The sequence below is a fragment of the Diceros bicornis genome, chromosome 5 (genome assembly GCF_020826845.1).
Source record: "Diceros bicornis minor isolate mBicDic1 chromosome 5, mDicBic1.mat.cur, whole genome shotgun sequence".
Taxonomy (NCBI): domain Eukaryota; kingdom Metazoa; phylum Chordata; class Mammalia; order Perissodactyla; family Rhinocerotidae; genus Diceros; species Diceros bicornis.
Genome location: NC_080744.1, coordinates 42,010,630 through 42,023,719, shown reverse-complemented (window position 1 = coordinate 42,023,719; position 13,090 = coordinate 42,010,630). Strand labels below are relative to the sequence as shown.

Here is a 13,090-nt window from a genome sequence, read left to right as displayed (position 1 = left end):
GTTCAGTGGGGGTGGAGGGGGAAGGGGGATAAGAGGACTCTAAGTTTCTTACCAACCCTAATCTTTCGTGACTTTATAAACACCAGAGAATGCCAAGGCAATTTGGTGGTTTTCACAATAGGGTTCAGGGAACAGGCAAAAGGATGATCAAGAAGCCAAGGGGGAAGCAGGAAGATAGAAAGAAAATAAGGTGGGTAGGAAAATAAAGAGGCTGTGGCAGTGTAGGAATCTCATAAAGAGAAACCAGAGAGGAGGGCTTAGGTCCAGGGTTGGGCTGGGGACACAGGCAGAAAGTAGCCTGGGAGGAGAGGAGAGGTGGGAGCTGCATGGCCCCTAGAGGCCCTCCTCAACCCTCCCATCGCCATTGTCAACCAGAACACCCCCTCCCCCACCATTCCCTACAAACCACCCTCTATCCCAGTGCAAGGCTCTCTTTCAGGCCTAACCCTGTACCATCCCCCAGACACAAAGCCATGGCTACAACATATCATGGCACTGTTTATTGAGCACCTACTATAAGCCAGGCCTCATGCTGAGTACTTGATAGGCCTTTCTCATTGAATCCCATCAATAATTCTATGCATTTCATCCTATTGGTGCTATTATCATCTCCATTTTATAGGCAAGGATATTGAGATTACAAAGTTCAAGTAACTTGCTCAAGGTCACAAGTTGGTGACCGGCAGAGACCAGTGGTTAGGCTTGAGCTTTACCGCTTTGCTCCTCTACATTCCACGAAAATCTTGTTTGGCGCCCTGACTTGGAAAGGGCCCAGAAAAGATGGACTGGTTCAGGAACCACTTGCTGAAAGGTGGACTCTGCCCACGTCACCTGCTTTCTTCTAGAGCAGGTTCAGGTGTTGACTTAAACTCATCACTCGGTCTCTGGCCTGTGACTCTTCTCAAGGCTTCCAGTGGGCACTAGAAAACTCAGATCAGTCAGACTGCCCCTGTGACCGGCACCTGGCCTCCAACGGACAAGTCCCATCTTTGCCTACAGAGCCACCGCTGGAGCCGGGCTGGGGTGGGAGGAAAACGTGCCTGGTCAGGTCAGAAGGAAAGTGGTATATCAGATCCCCAGGGCCCCATGGGCCGGGGCCCACACAGAAGGTGCAGCATCTTGCTTCTGCCAGACATAAACCACTCTGAGAGCTAGGGTAGGTAGACAGCACAGAACAGGAGCTTGAGTATCACAGCTGCCCAGGCTTGACTCCTAGCCCTGCTCCGTGCCTGAGTCAGTCAGCCTCCTCCTGCCTCTGCTGACCCTCGCACAAAACTCAGTACTGGTGCCCACCTCACCATTATTCTTACGGAGGTTAACTACGATAAAGCATGCAGAGCACTTAACAGCACAAGGCCAGGCACGCAGTAATGATAATTGTGACTTTACATGCAATGCCTTATTTAACCTTCAGGTGATTAAGTGAGACTGAAGTAGAGGAAGGCTAAGTCATTTCCCCAAAGTCATTCGCTGGAAGGGAGTGGATCCGGGGTCCCAGAGCTCATGCCCTGGCTCCAAGCCATGCCTCCTCAGTAAACCCCAATGGTTGCTGTTATTGTTTGTGGTTGTGGTCGTCAAGGTCACTGCTGTTATAAGCTCTTTCCTGTAGCTGCAGTGGAGACCAATAATGGAGGACAGACCACAACAAGTTGTCTCCAGGATGGCTGGAGAGGAGGGAGTGATTTCAGCAACAATTCTCTATTGTTGCTCTAGATGAGGGAACGGTAGACTGAAAGACTAAAACCAAGCCCTGGGAGTCAGTCTTAGCCTTGGTCAGGCTACTGAGTCAGGTGGCTCAATGCCACCAAGAAGGGCAGGCTTGTCCAGGGGATGCCTCATGTCTGGAATTATGAGCTGAAAAGAACAAAGAAATCACCACAGGAAACTAGAAGAACACCAAACAAACGGATGGGGAGAGTTCCTAGGTGACATGGCAGAGCCATGGGCACTAACTTGTAGCAGAAGCTGGCGTTGTGCTTATAGAACCGGCAGAGGTTCCCGTCATCGGGGGGCGTGGCACAGAAGAAGATGGACGGCGACAGATTGTACCGGCCAATCTTGCAGAATTCATCGATTTCTCGGGGAGCACCAGGCTCGATGGCAACACGGTCACCTGGAGGGGAAACATGAGCAGGGGCAGAGATGGCGAAGGGATGCATGCCCACGGGCAGATGCCAACCTGGCCGAATGAGCACCCTCCTCCCTGGGGCCCCAGAGTGCCCTAGGCAAGCCCAGTCTGTTAGTGCTTCCACAGGAAACACGGGATGCAGCACAGACTCACACTCTGGGAGAAAATGACCAGCCACTTCTCCACAGACTGGTCTAGCCCTTTTACCAACTCCTGGAACAAGCCAACCTGCCTCTCCAGCTCCACAGCCACCTCCCAGCTTGGGAAACACAGAACCGGTCCATCTCTAACGCAAGCCAGGTCCAGTTCCCATCTCAAAACCTGCTGCAAAAGTGGTGGCCAGTGCGAGGCATTTGCAGACATTTTTTTCGTCACTTGTTTTGAAAATATGGGCAAGGCCTTTATAAACACAAGAGCCATAATTCTGGCGTGGCTTCTGCTCAGTCTGATTGTGTTTAGACAATACTAGGAGTCAAGTGATTCCTGGTAAGCAGAACTGCTAAGGCGTGTGACCGCAGAGGCCTCAGACTCTGGCACAGCGCAGAGGAACACTCAGGCTCGTGAAGAGCCAGCTGGGTGAGACTTCTACTCTATGTCTCACTACGTCTGCTCGGAAACGCAGCCTTTGAATTGCTCTCCTGTCTTCTTATATTATGAAAATTTTCAAACACACAGCAAAGTTGAAAGAACTGTACAGTGAACATGCAGATATCCTCCACCTAGATTCTTCTATTAACATTTAGCTACATTCACTTTGTCACATATCCATCCATCCAAACCATCTATCCATCTCTTCTCCACCCATCAATCCATCTTCCTTTCTGATGCATTTTAAAGCAGGTTGTAGACATCAGTACAATCTCCCCTTAAATACTTCAGTCTGCACATTATTAACTAGAGTTCAATACTTGTTTATGGTTCTCTTTTAAGGTAAAATTTAGATATTGATGAAATGCACAAATCTTAAGTGGATCATTAGATGAATTTTGATAAATGCATTCACCTGTGCAATGTAAACCCATATCAGGATACAGAACACCACCACTACCTCAGAAATTTCTTTCCCTTGTGTCCCTTCCCACCAATCCCCCCCCCCCCCCAGACGGATGACTAGCAGAGCGAGGGCCCTCCTGAGCCTGAGGAACCCGTGGGCAGTCTGCCCTTTACTAAGCAGAGACATGTTAAGCTATTTTTTCTGTCTTTTGTGTTAAAAGTACTCACAGAATAGAGTCCCGGTTTGCAGTTAGTGCTCATTAAAAGTATGATAGCAGTACTAATATATAGCAGTATTCACTATTTTTTATTGTATTTATCATTATTATAATTATCTGAGCTGCTATTATTGTAGAGGAAATTCAAACTATGACATAGATGGTCACATTATATTGTGAATTCAGAATTCTTCCAGGCTTAAGATTTATTGATTCTTTAAGATATATGTTTAAATTTTGTAAACAAATATTAAGAACTACTCAATGAGTGGTTTTCTTCTTTCCAGATCAGTTGATCAGAACTTTAAGTCAAAGTTAGTATATCAAACACTTAAATAAAAATTTTGTATCCTAAAAAACAAAAGTATCCACAGAAATCCCTGCGACAACTAAAATGTGTTCCTCTACCTGTATATGTCTCTTCCTTCTATCCCTCGCTACTTTCTCTGCTGCCCAACGAACTTTTTCCAAATTATGCTTCTACCATTGATGATGAATTCTGCAACCTAGCATTCAAGATCCCTCATAATCAGGTGTTTTATATTACTCAGTTATATCTTTTAATTATTATTTCATTATAACAACACATAACAACTCATAGTTGCACGGTGCTTTTTATTTTATTTTTAAGTTATTTATTTATTTACTAATTTATTTATTTTTTTTTTGTGAGGAAGATCGGCCCTGAGCTAACATCTGCCAATCCTCCTCTTTTTGCTGAGGAAGACTGGCCCTGGGCTAACATCCATGCCCATCTTCCTCTACTTTATATGGGACGCCGCCACAGCATGGCTTGCCAAGCGATGCGTCAGTGCGTGCCCAGGATCCGAACCGGTGAACTCCGGGCCGCAGCAATGGAGCTCGTGCACTTAACCACTTGTGCCACCGAGCCGGCCCATGCACAGTGCTTTTTTTTTTTTTTTTTTTTTGTGAGGAGATCAGCCCTGAGCTAACATCCGCCAATCCTCCTCTTTTTTTTTTTGCTGAGGAAGACGGCCCTGGGCTAACATCGGTGCCCGTCTTCCTCCACTTTACATGGGACGCCGCCACAGCATGGCTTACCAAGCAGTGCGTCGGTGCGCGCCCGGGATCCGAACCAGCGAACCCCGGGCCGCCGCAGCGGAGCGCGCGCACTTAACCGCTTGCGCCACCGGGCCGGCCCCCACAGTGCTTTTTAAAGATGGACTTTTATAAAGATTATGCTTTTTTTTTTTTTCCTGAGGAAGATTCACCCTGAGATAACATCTGTTGCCAATCTTCCTCTTTTGTGGGTTGTTTTTTTTTTTTTTTTTTGGTGAGGAAGATTAGCCCTGGGCCGGCCCATGGCTTAGCGGTTAAGTGCACATGCTCCGCTGCTGGTGGCCCGGGTTCGGATCCCGGGCACGCACCAACGCACTGCTTCTCCGGCCATGCTGAGGCCACGTCCCACATACAGCAACTAGAAGGATGTGCAACTACGACATACAACTATCTACTGGGGCTTTGGGGAAAAAGAAATAAATAAATAAAATTATAAAAAAAAAAAAAAGATCAGCCCTGAGCTAACATCCGTTGCCAATCCTCCTCTTTTTGCTGAGGAAAATTGGCTCTGGGCTAACATCCATGCCCATCTTCCTCTACTTTATATGGGGGATGCCTGCCACAGCATGGCTTGATAAGCAGTGTGTAGGTCCATGCCTGGGATCCAAACCTGCAAACCCCGGGCCACCGAAGAGGAGAGTGCAAACTTAACCACTACACCACCCGGGCCAGTGCCCAACTTCCTCTTTTTGCTTGAGGAAGATTCACCCTGAGCTAACACCTGTGCCAACATTCCTCTATTTTGTATGTGGGTTACCGCCACAGCATGGCTGCTGATGAGTGGTACACGTCCACACTTGAGAACCAAACCTGGGCCACCAAAGCAGAGCATGCCAAACTTAACCACTAGGCCATGGGGCTGGCCCCCAGATTATGCATTTTTATCATCTCCACTAACTTCCTAACACAGAACCTCTTCTCCAGGCAGCAACTTATTAGCAACCCAGATACGTAAACCCACCTCTATAATTTTATTATTCTGTTCCGCTTAACTAGAATATTAGATTCTGACCTCTTCACTAACTCAAAAACAAAACTTTTCTCAAGTCTCCAGATGCCGGGCAGCCCAGTGGTTCTGAGTACTTGCTTCAGAGTCAAGAAGACCAAGCCAGGCACCCCAGACTAGTTAGTCTCAGAATAACTAGTGCAACCCTGGACAATCACCACACTTCATTTTTTTCCCCTGTTAATGAGGAAAATGATGACTATCTCATAGAGTTGTTTCAAGAATGAAATAAATAATTATACATGTAAGTATTTAACCTGGAGACTAACAAACAGTAAGTCAATAAATGTTAGCTGCTTTTTTCTTCTTCTTATAATTATTATTGTTAAATGTCCAGCTCAATCTATCTCCTCCAGGAACCTTCTTTTTTAAGCACCTCTGCCCACAACAAATGCCCTTTCTTAGAACTCCCAGAGCCTATTCTTTCCCATACCTGAATACACCTGTTGGAGGAGGTCATCGAGAGGACGTGACCACCAGCTGACCCGAGAACTGCACCTAGGCAATTGGTGGCTCCTCACCACCCCCACTCCCCACCCCGCTTGCAATGTACACTCTCCCCACCGTTCCCACAGTGGGAGCCATTTTCAAGGATTCAGGCTTGAGAGAGCAATGTGTTGCTGAGACCAGCTGGATGGTATACACGACTGAATCCATTTAAGGCCTCTATAAAAACTTCTAAGATTCTGGTGGGCAGGGGCGAAGATCTACTTGTCTTGTAGCCGCCCAAGACAAGCCTCATATGTAAGCTCCAGTGCTTATTAAACCTGCTACCTACCAATCTGGAGCGGTCTACCTCTTTCTTCAGTCTCCCTTTGCCCTCCATATACAGGGCTGGGAAGCTCCCAGGGAGGTTGCAAACCAACAGCACCCTAGGTCTTGTCCTTTAATTGTTGGTATTTACGTATGTCCTGACGTCTGGTCTCCTCAACTAGACCAAAGCATCCAGGGATCATATCTTCTCAATTTTCTATATCCTTCAAAGTACCTAGCACAAGGCTGGACCCATTGTAGATGCTGACTAAGAATCTGTTATAATTTAGAGACCCCCACTCCTTGTTATGACTTACATTTAGAGACCTCATCCCACAGGTAAGGACCAATCAGTGGTTGCTGGAAGCTATGAACCTTCCACTTTGGGATAACCTTGCAAAACCTCAGGGGCTTTCTTGACTTCCACTGATAATGAATGGAGGGCCTGACTTAACATTACTAAATGAGACACACATCTAGCTTCTTCAGACCTGGTCAAGCCCTCCCCATGTAGCCGGGCTCAAAGAGCCTTATAACTAACACAGGACGGCACCTCTTGCCAATTCCCTTCATCCCCCAAATAATCTGACATCATCTCCAGGCTGTGCAGTGGCCTCATTAGCAAAGGAAGGTTACAGCCAATGGCTTGCTATGCCAAGACAGCTGGGATTTAATTCACTGTGTTGGGGAACATCACAGTCTGCCACAGCTGAGAATTCCTCCCTCTGGGAGAATGAACTAAGCAAAATCGAGAAAGCTATTGGTGGTTGTCCAGCCATCCAATAAAATCAAAGACTGCATCAAAAGCCCTGGTTCTCAGCATGTGGAAGCAGTTTGTGGTTCCTGCACCTGGAAGGTTTTCTCCACCCCTTTTCCTGGCTTAGTTCTTACTTACCTTCAGGTGCTGAATTAATTGTCCCTTCCTCAGACAAGACAGGGGTCTAGGTAGAACACACAGATCGGACCCTGTATTCTTCCCTGCTGCCCTCAACACAACCGTAATTAAGTAACTGTCTGTCCCAGCTCTGCCTTCCCCTGTGGAAGGTAAGATCTATGCGTATAGGGACCAAGACTATATTGTTCACTGCTGTATCCCCAGTGTTTAAGAGAGGGCCTGGCTCCAAGAAAGCATGCACAAATATTTATGTTGAATGAACAAATAAATCCCTGAGCTGAAGGGCTTTGCTGACCTGGTTTTAGGTGCTTTACCAATGATCCCACTTTTACGACTGTTCCTGAAGCTTCATGCCCCAGCACCATTGGCTTTTTCACAACAAAATCCCCAATTCGACCGTGCTGCCAGTAGTGGACATCTGAGCCGCAGATTCCAACCGAATGCATCTTCAGCAGCACCTCTGGTAAGAGAAAGGAGAAGGAGAAAACAAGTGAGAGGGGGAATGACCCCTCTAAGACTCTGAGGCACCCTGGTGTTTTTCCGCTGGACAAAGGAGAGGGCTTGGTTTCAAAGGCCAGATACAAAATTTAGCCCATAGAGGAAAACAAACTCAACAGCAACCCCAATTAAGTCTTGCAAAGCAAAAAATCTTCCACAGAGCAAAATAACTGCAGAGGGTTAATTCCATCTGTCAACTTGGCTAGGCTAAGGTGCCCAGTGGTTTGGTCAAACACTAGATGTTGCTGTGAAGGTATTTCTTTTAGATGTGATTAACATTTGAGCACCCCTGTGTTCCCTGCAGCATCATTTACAATAGCCAAGATATAGAAACAACCTAAGTGTCCATCAAGGAGTGAATGGATAAAGAAAATGTGATACACGCGCACACACACACATACACAGGAATATTACTCAGCCATATAAAAGGAAACTTGCCATTTGGAACAACATGAATGGACCTTGAGGGCATTATGATAAGTGAAATAAGTCAGATAGAAAAAGATAAATACCATATGATCTCACTTATATAATGGAATCTAAAAAAGAACAAAAACAAAACTGAGTTCTTAGATACAGTGAACAGATTGGTGGTTGCCAGAGTTGGGGAGTAGAGGGTGGGTAAAATGGGTGAAGGGGGTCAAAAGGTACAAACTTCTAGTTATAAAATAAATAAGTCATGGGGATGTAATGTACAGTAGGGTGATTATAGTTAATAATATTGTATTGCATATTTGAAAGTTGCTAAGAGAATAGATCTTAAAAGTTCTCATCACAAGAAAAAAAATTATAACTGTATGGTGATAGATGTTAACTAGACTTATTGTGGTGATCATTTTGCAATATATACAAACAGTGAATCATTATGTTGTGCACCTGAAACTAATAAAATGTTGTATGTCAATTATACCTCAACTTAAAAAAAAAACATTTAGATCAGTAGACTTTGAGTAAAGCAGATTACCCTCCACACTGTGGGTGGGCCTCATCCAATCAATTGAAGGTGATGGGGTTCAGGGCAGACCACCCCAAAATATGCCACTTTGGCTTATTGATTATTTTGAATTCAAGTTTCTTAAGAAACAGCCAGTGCAAGAAGGACACTCTGACCCTCGTCTGTCCCCCTGAAAGCAGGAAATAAATTTCCCGTGTGAAAGGTATCCTCCCTGTATGAGCAAGTACAGAGACATCCTTATCACCAGAGACAGGGAATTCAGGGCCAAGGCTATATAAACAAACCTAGTTACTCTTTACTAATTTACTACCCCAAGCCCAAACTTCTTTGTTTTGTCAGTTCTTCACAAATTTATTGTTTCTTTGTTCAGACAACAGTATAAAAGCTGCTTGCTTTGGTCACTTCTCTGAGTCTCATATTTCTATGAGCTCCCATATGTATGAAATAATTAAAATTGTTTTTCTCCTGTTAATCTGCCTTGTGTCAATTTAATTATTAGGCCAGCCAAAGAACTGAGAAGGGAAGAAAGGAAAAGTTTTCTTCCTCTACAAATGCCTTAAAAGAAAAGACTGAGGTTTCCTGAAGAAGGAATTCTCCTCAAGACTGTAACATCAGGGGCCAGGCTGGTGGTGCAAGAGGTTTATGGCGCGCTCCGCTACAGCGGCCCAGAGTTCACCGGTTCGGATCCCGGGCGCGCGCTGACGCACCGCTTGTCGAGCCATGCTGTGGCGGCATCCCATATAAAGTAGAGGAAGATGGGCATGGATGTTAGCCCAGGGCCAGTCTTCCTCGGCAAAAAGAGGAGGATTGGCAGATGTTAGCTCAGGGCCAATCTTCCTCACAAAAACAAAAAAACAAAAAAAACTGTAACATCAACTTTTACCTGAATTTCCAGACTGCTGGTCAGACCTACAAATTTCAGACTTGCCAGTCTCCACAATCATGTGAGCCAATTCCTTAAAATAAATCTCCCCCTGCCCTCTCTATATATACATAAATAATAACTCTCTATATAAATATATATAATAAATTTCTCTCCTCTTTCTCTCAGTTCTGTTTCTCCAGAGAACTCTAATACACAGAATAAACAAGATATTATTAGTAAGAAATGTGTCAACCACTTAAGAGAAAAAAACTGTTTTCTAAGAGATAACAGTTTCCAGACAATTAATATGCTAGCCCTGATTCTTATTTATTCATTCCAGGGAGGCTGGCAGAATCTAGGCTTGGCAACACTTTGTGAGCTATCAGGCTTCATGCCTGTTGTTTTTTTAAAAAGTGCAGCTTTAATTTAAACCATCCAAAGATTTCAACTGGCATTTCCCCTTCACAGGTTTGAATATAGTAAGATTTGGTGATATTGTTGTTGTCAGTTTTCCAAGTTTAAAATAATGATGCTACTGAGCTCCTTTGCTGAAATAAGTCCTAAAGGATCACTGGCCTAGTCTGACTGAGAGGACCATGTTACAAATATCTCCCTGAGAAAAAACTGCCTTAGAAAGACAAAGAGACCCAAGGCTCTGGTATGCATTCAGATGTCTTACACACTGCCCTTACCACAAAACATGGGCGATCCACCAGGTGTGGCTCCGTAGAACTTTCTCTGTCCTTGGCTTTGGTGAACAGAGTAAGAAATGGCAGGGTGAACTCTGAGATCAAAGGTCGGGACAAGTCATCTGAGTTAGGAAAATTATCTCCGAGTTTCCTCTTCTGAAGTTACAAATTTCTAATAAGGGATTAAATCTGACTTGCCAGAACCCTCGCTGAAATTTACCATCCCTTCTCCTTCCAATTCAAGGGCAGCAAGGGACGAGAAAGTGAGAGCAGAATGCTGCTTCAGAGAGAGAAGCAGTGCCAGGATCCTTTGAGTCGAAGACGGCCCTCACCGGGCCACCTCTGGAGTCAACACCAACTCTTCAGGACTTTTCACCTCAACTTTTCAGTGAGGTACCTCTTGCACGTCTCTGAACATGGTATCTTGGTGAAAACACTTAAGCCCTAAATATACATTACTTGCTGAACACTGATAGGAACAGCTATTGCCTGTATTCTTATCACTATAAATCAGTAACCCAGCTGACGTTTGAGTAGCAAAGCTCTGGAGGTTCCAGGAAAGCTGCCTTCAATCTAATGTTAGCACAGAAGCTACAGTTCTGGGGTGAGGTGGGGCAAGGTGGGGAAGCACAGGTCCAACTCCTCAAGGACAGAGAGGCGACCCGAGTGGCTGGGTATGGGATGAGCTCTCTCTAGACACTCTCCCTCTTGCCCCCAGCCTCACTTCAGAGTCCTGCAGATTATGAAGTGGGACTCTAGAGACAGGAGGGACTGGAAAACTGTCAGCAGGGATCTGCCCCAGCCAACCTCCCCAGGTACAGACACCACTCCAGGAAACGTGCGTCAGCTCCACCCGGCAGGCTCGCCCAGTGAGGGGCCAGGAGGAGTGGAGCAAAGGTGGTGGGAACCCTGCCCCAGTGTGCTCACTCACTTTCTGCATGTGGTTGATTAGGGCAGTGGGGCAGAGCTCCGTGCAGACCCTCCCATCCCAGGGACAGAACGTCCTGGTCTTCCTGGCATGATGTTCTTTCCTAATGAAAAGATTAAGTTCTGTAGACTCACTCCTTTTCAAAGTTTGGGTTAGCATTAGGACACGATTTGGCTATCTGAATAGCAGCTTATGGTGGACAGAGTAACCTAACTCTGTCATTAGGTCAAAAGAGGAACAGTTCTGCCTTTGGTCCACAAATTGAAGACATTTTAGGTCGAAAACTCTTGGGACAAGTTGGCAGTCTCATATGGTAACTCTTCTGGTTCTATCATGGCTTCTTTTATTTCATGTAGCAGCCAAGTTAAATCTACCCAGTCATGCTGTGGACAATAGACTAGGTTCAAGCCTAACAAAGACATAGTTTTTAATGGAAGCAAAAGTAATAAACAGTAGGAAAAGGGGTAAGGGAGCAATGCACGTGTGTCTCCAGGGTACACAACAGGAAACAATAAAATGTACGTCGAGTTTCCCAAGGACCTACCATTTGGGCCTGGTTCAGGGATAACAGAGTTTTCCTAAAAGAAACAAAACAGAAAAAATTATTTAGCATGCATAATAACTTTACCTTATGAACATTTTCAATTTAAAAAAAAAATTATAGGGGAGTTTCATTGACATATTTCTTCTTAGAATTAAGAAGATACTCAGGCTCAGACCATACTGCTGCTGGCAGACGCCTGAGGGGTACACCGACTAGTGCTGACTCTAATTGCTGAACTCACCCCAGCCACCGGTGCAATTGGCCCTGGACTAAGAGAAAGTATGCTACATGCAACCCCAGGCAGAGAGGAAGTTTGGGCTGCTTCTGGGTCTCTAGATCTGCCTTCCATATAGATCCTTCCCTTTAGAAAAAACACATTCTTAGATACAGATTTGTTTGGTCTGGAAAACTTGTACAGGGAAAGGATGAGGGTGTTTCTGGCAGTTGTACGTGGGGGTTTTTGTCTGGAGCAGGGTGGACCAAGTGTGCATGCTGCTGCTCATTTCCCTTTACATCAATGCACAGCCCAATATTTGGTCCTCTCTTCCAAAATCTCCCACGTGGAGTTTTAGAGGGAACACATAGGACCTAAATTTTGGCCGCTCTTCCAGGTTCAAAAAGCAATCCGAGCTATTCTGATGTTCGCAGCTATTATTGTTATTATTTACCAAGCTTTTTTTCCCCATTGCCAACTGGCTAGGAAATTCTTGGCAATGAGGAAGGACAGTGAGCAGCCAATTCCATAGTGTTCATTTTATTAATTCTTCGAAGGCAGCCAAGAAGAGGGAGAAGGGATGTGAGATGTTCACAGCACCTACTGTGTGTCAGATAGTGTGCTGGGCTTTACACACCTCATGGCACGTGTTCCTCACCACAGCCCATAGTTTGCAGATAAGAAACCTGAGGCCGGGAAGTTAGATAACTTGGTCAAGGTCATACTGCCACAGAGTGGATAAACCAGGGCTAAACTCAGGCATGTCTTATTCCCAAGCCTGCCGCACTAGATCCCACAGCACCCCCAAGGTGGAATATGCCTTTTCTCCTCTTCAGGGGTGATGCAAGGAGCAGTCAATGACGTGATGAGAATGTTGGGGCAGGGCCCCATGCAGAGCGCTCTGGGAGGAGGCAGTGCTCAAAGCTTGCCTCCTTCAGAAAGCTTCCCTCAGATGCTTTTATAGGTAGCAATAAACGACGCTGGGGCTATTTTGCTAATAAGATAATAACCTTGACGCCAAAGACCATGACTTCAGTCTCTTTGGCACCAGGTACAGAGCCCTGCCAGGAACCTAGGGGGCTTGTATTTGTTAAATAATCTCTCCCCATAATAGTGCTTCCATGGAAGGGCTGAGGTTCTCACTGGTTTCAGATTACCAGCCCTGTGTGAAGTAGCTCAATGCTAATCTAACTGCTTGTCTTCAGTTAAACAAAGCCCAAAGTGATAACTCAAATGCCGATTAGCTAACACTATACCTTCTTTGTGTCAGGTCCTATGCTGAGTGCTGTACATGCATCACCACAGTTCATCCTCACAACAGCCC

The 13,090-nt window shown here is 45.5% G+C and overlaps 1 protein-coding gene across 1 annotated transcript in view; it reads right to left on the bottom strand.

Annotated features, from left to right (window-relative positions):
• Positions 1–13,090, bottom strand: part of SORD (sorbitol dehydrogenase) — a 44,503-nt gene that overhangs the window by 13,235 nt on the left and 18,178 nt on the right. Inside the window, exons 2-4 of the mRNA XM_058541482.1 lie at positions 11,553–11,586; positions 7,369–7,533; positions 1,954–2,113 (exon numbers count right to left, since the gene is read on the bottom strand). Coding sequence (XP_058397465.1) covers positions 1,954–2,113; positions 7,369–7,533; positions 11,553–11,586 — 359 coding nt within the window. The remainder of the gene's footprint in view (positions 1–1,953; positions 2,114–7,368; positions 7,534–11,552; positions 11,587–13,090) is intronic.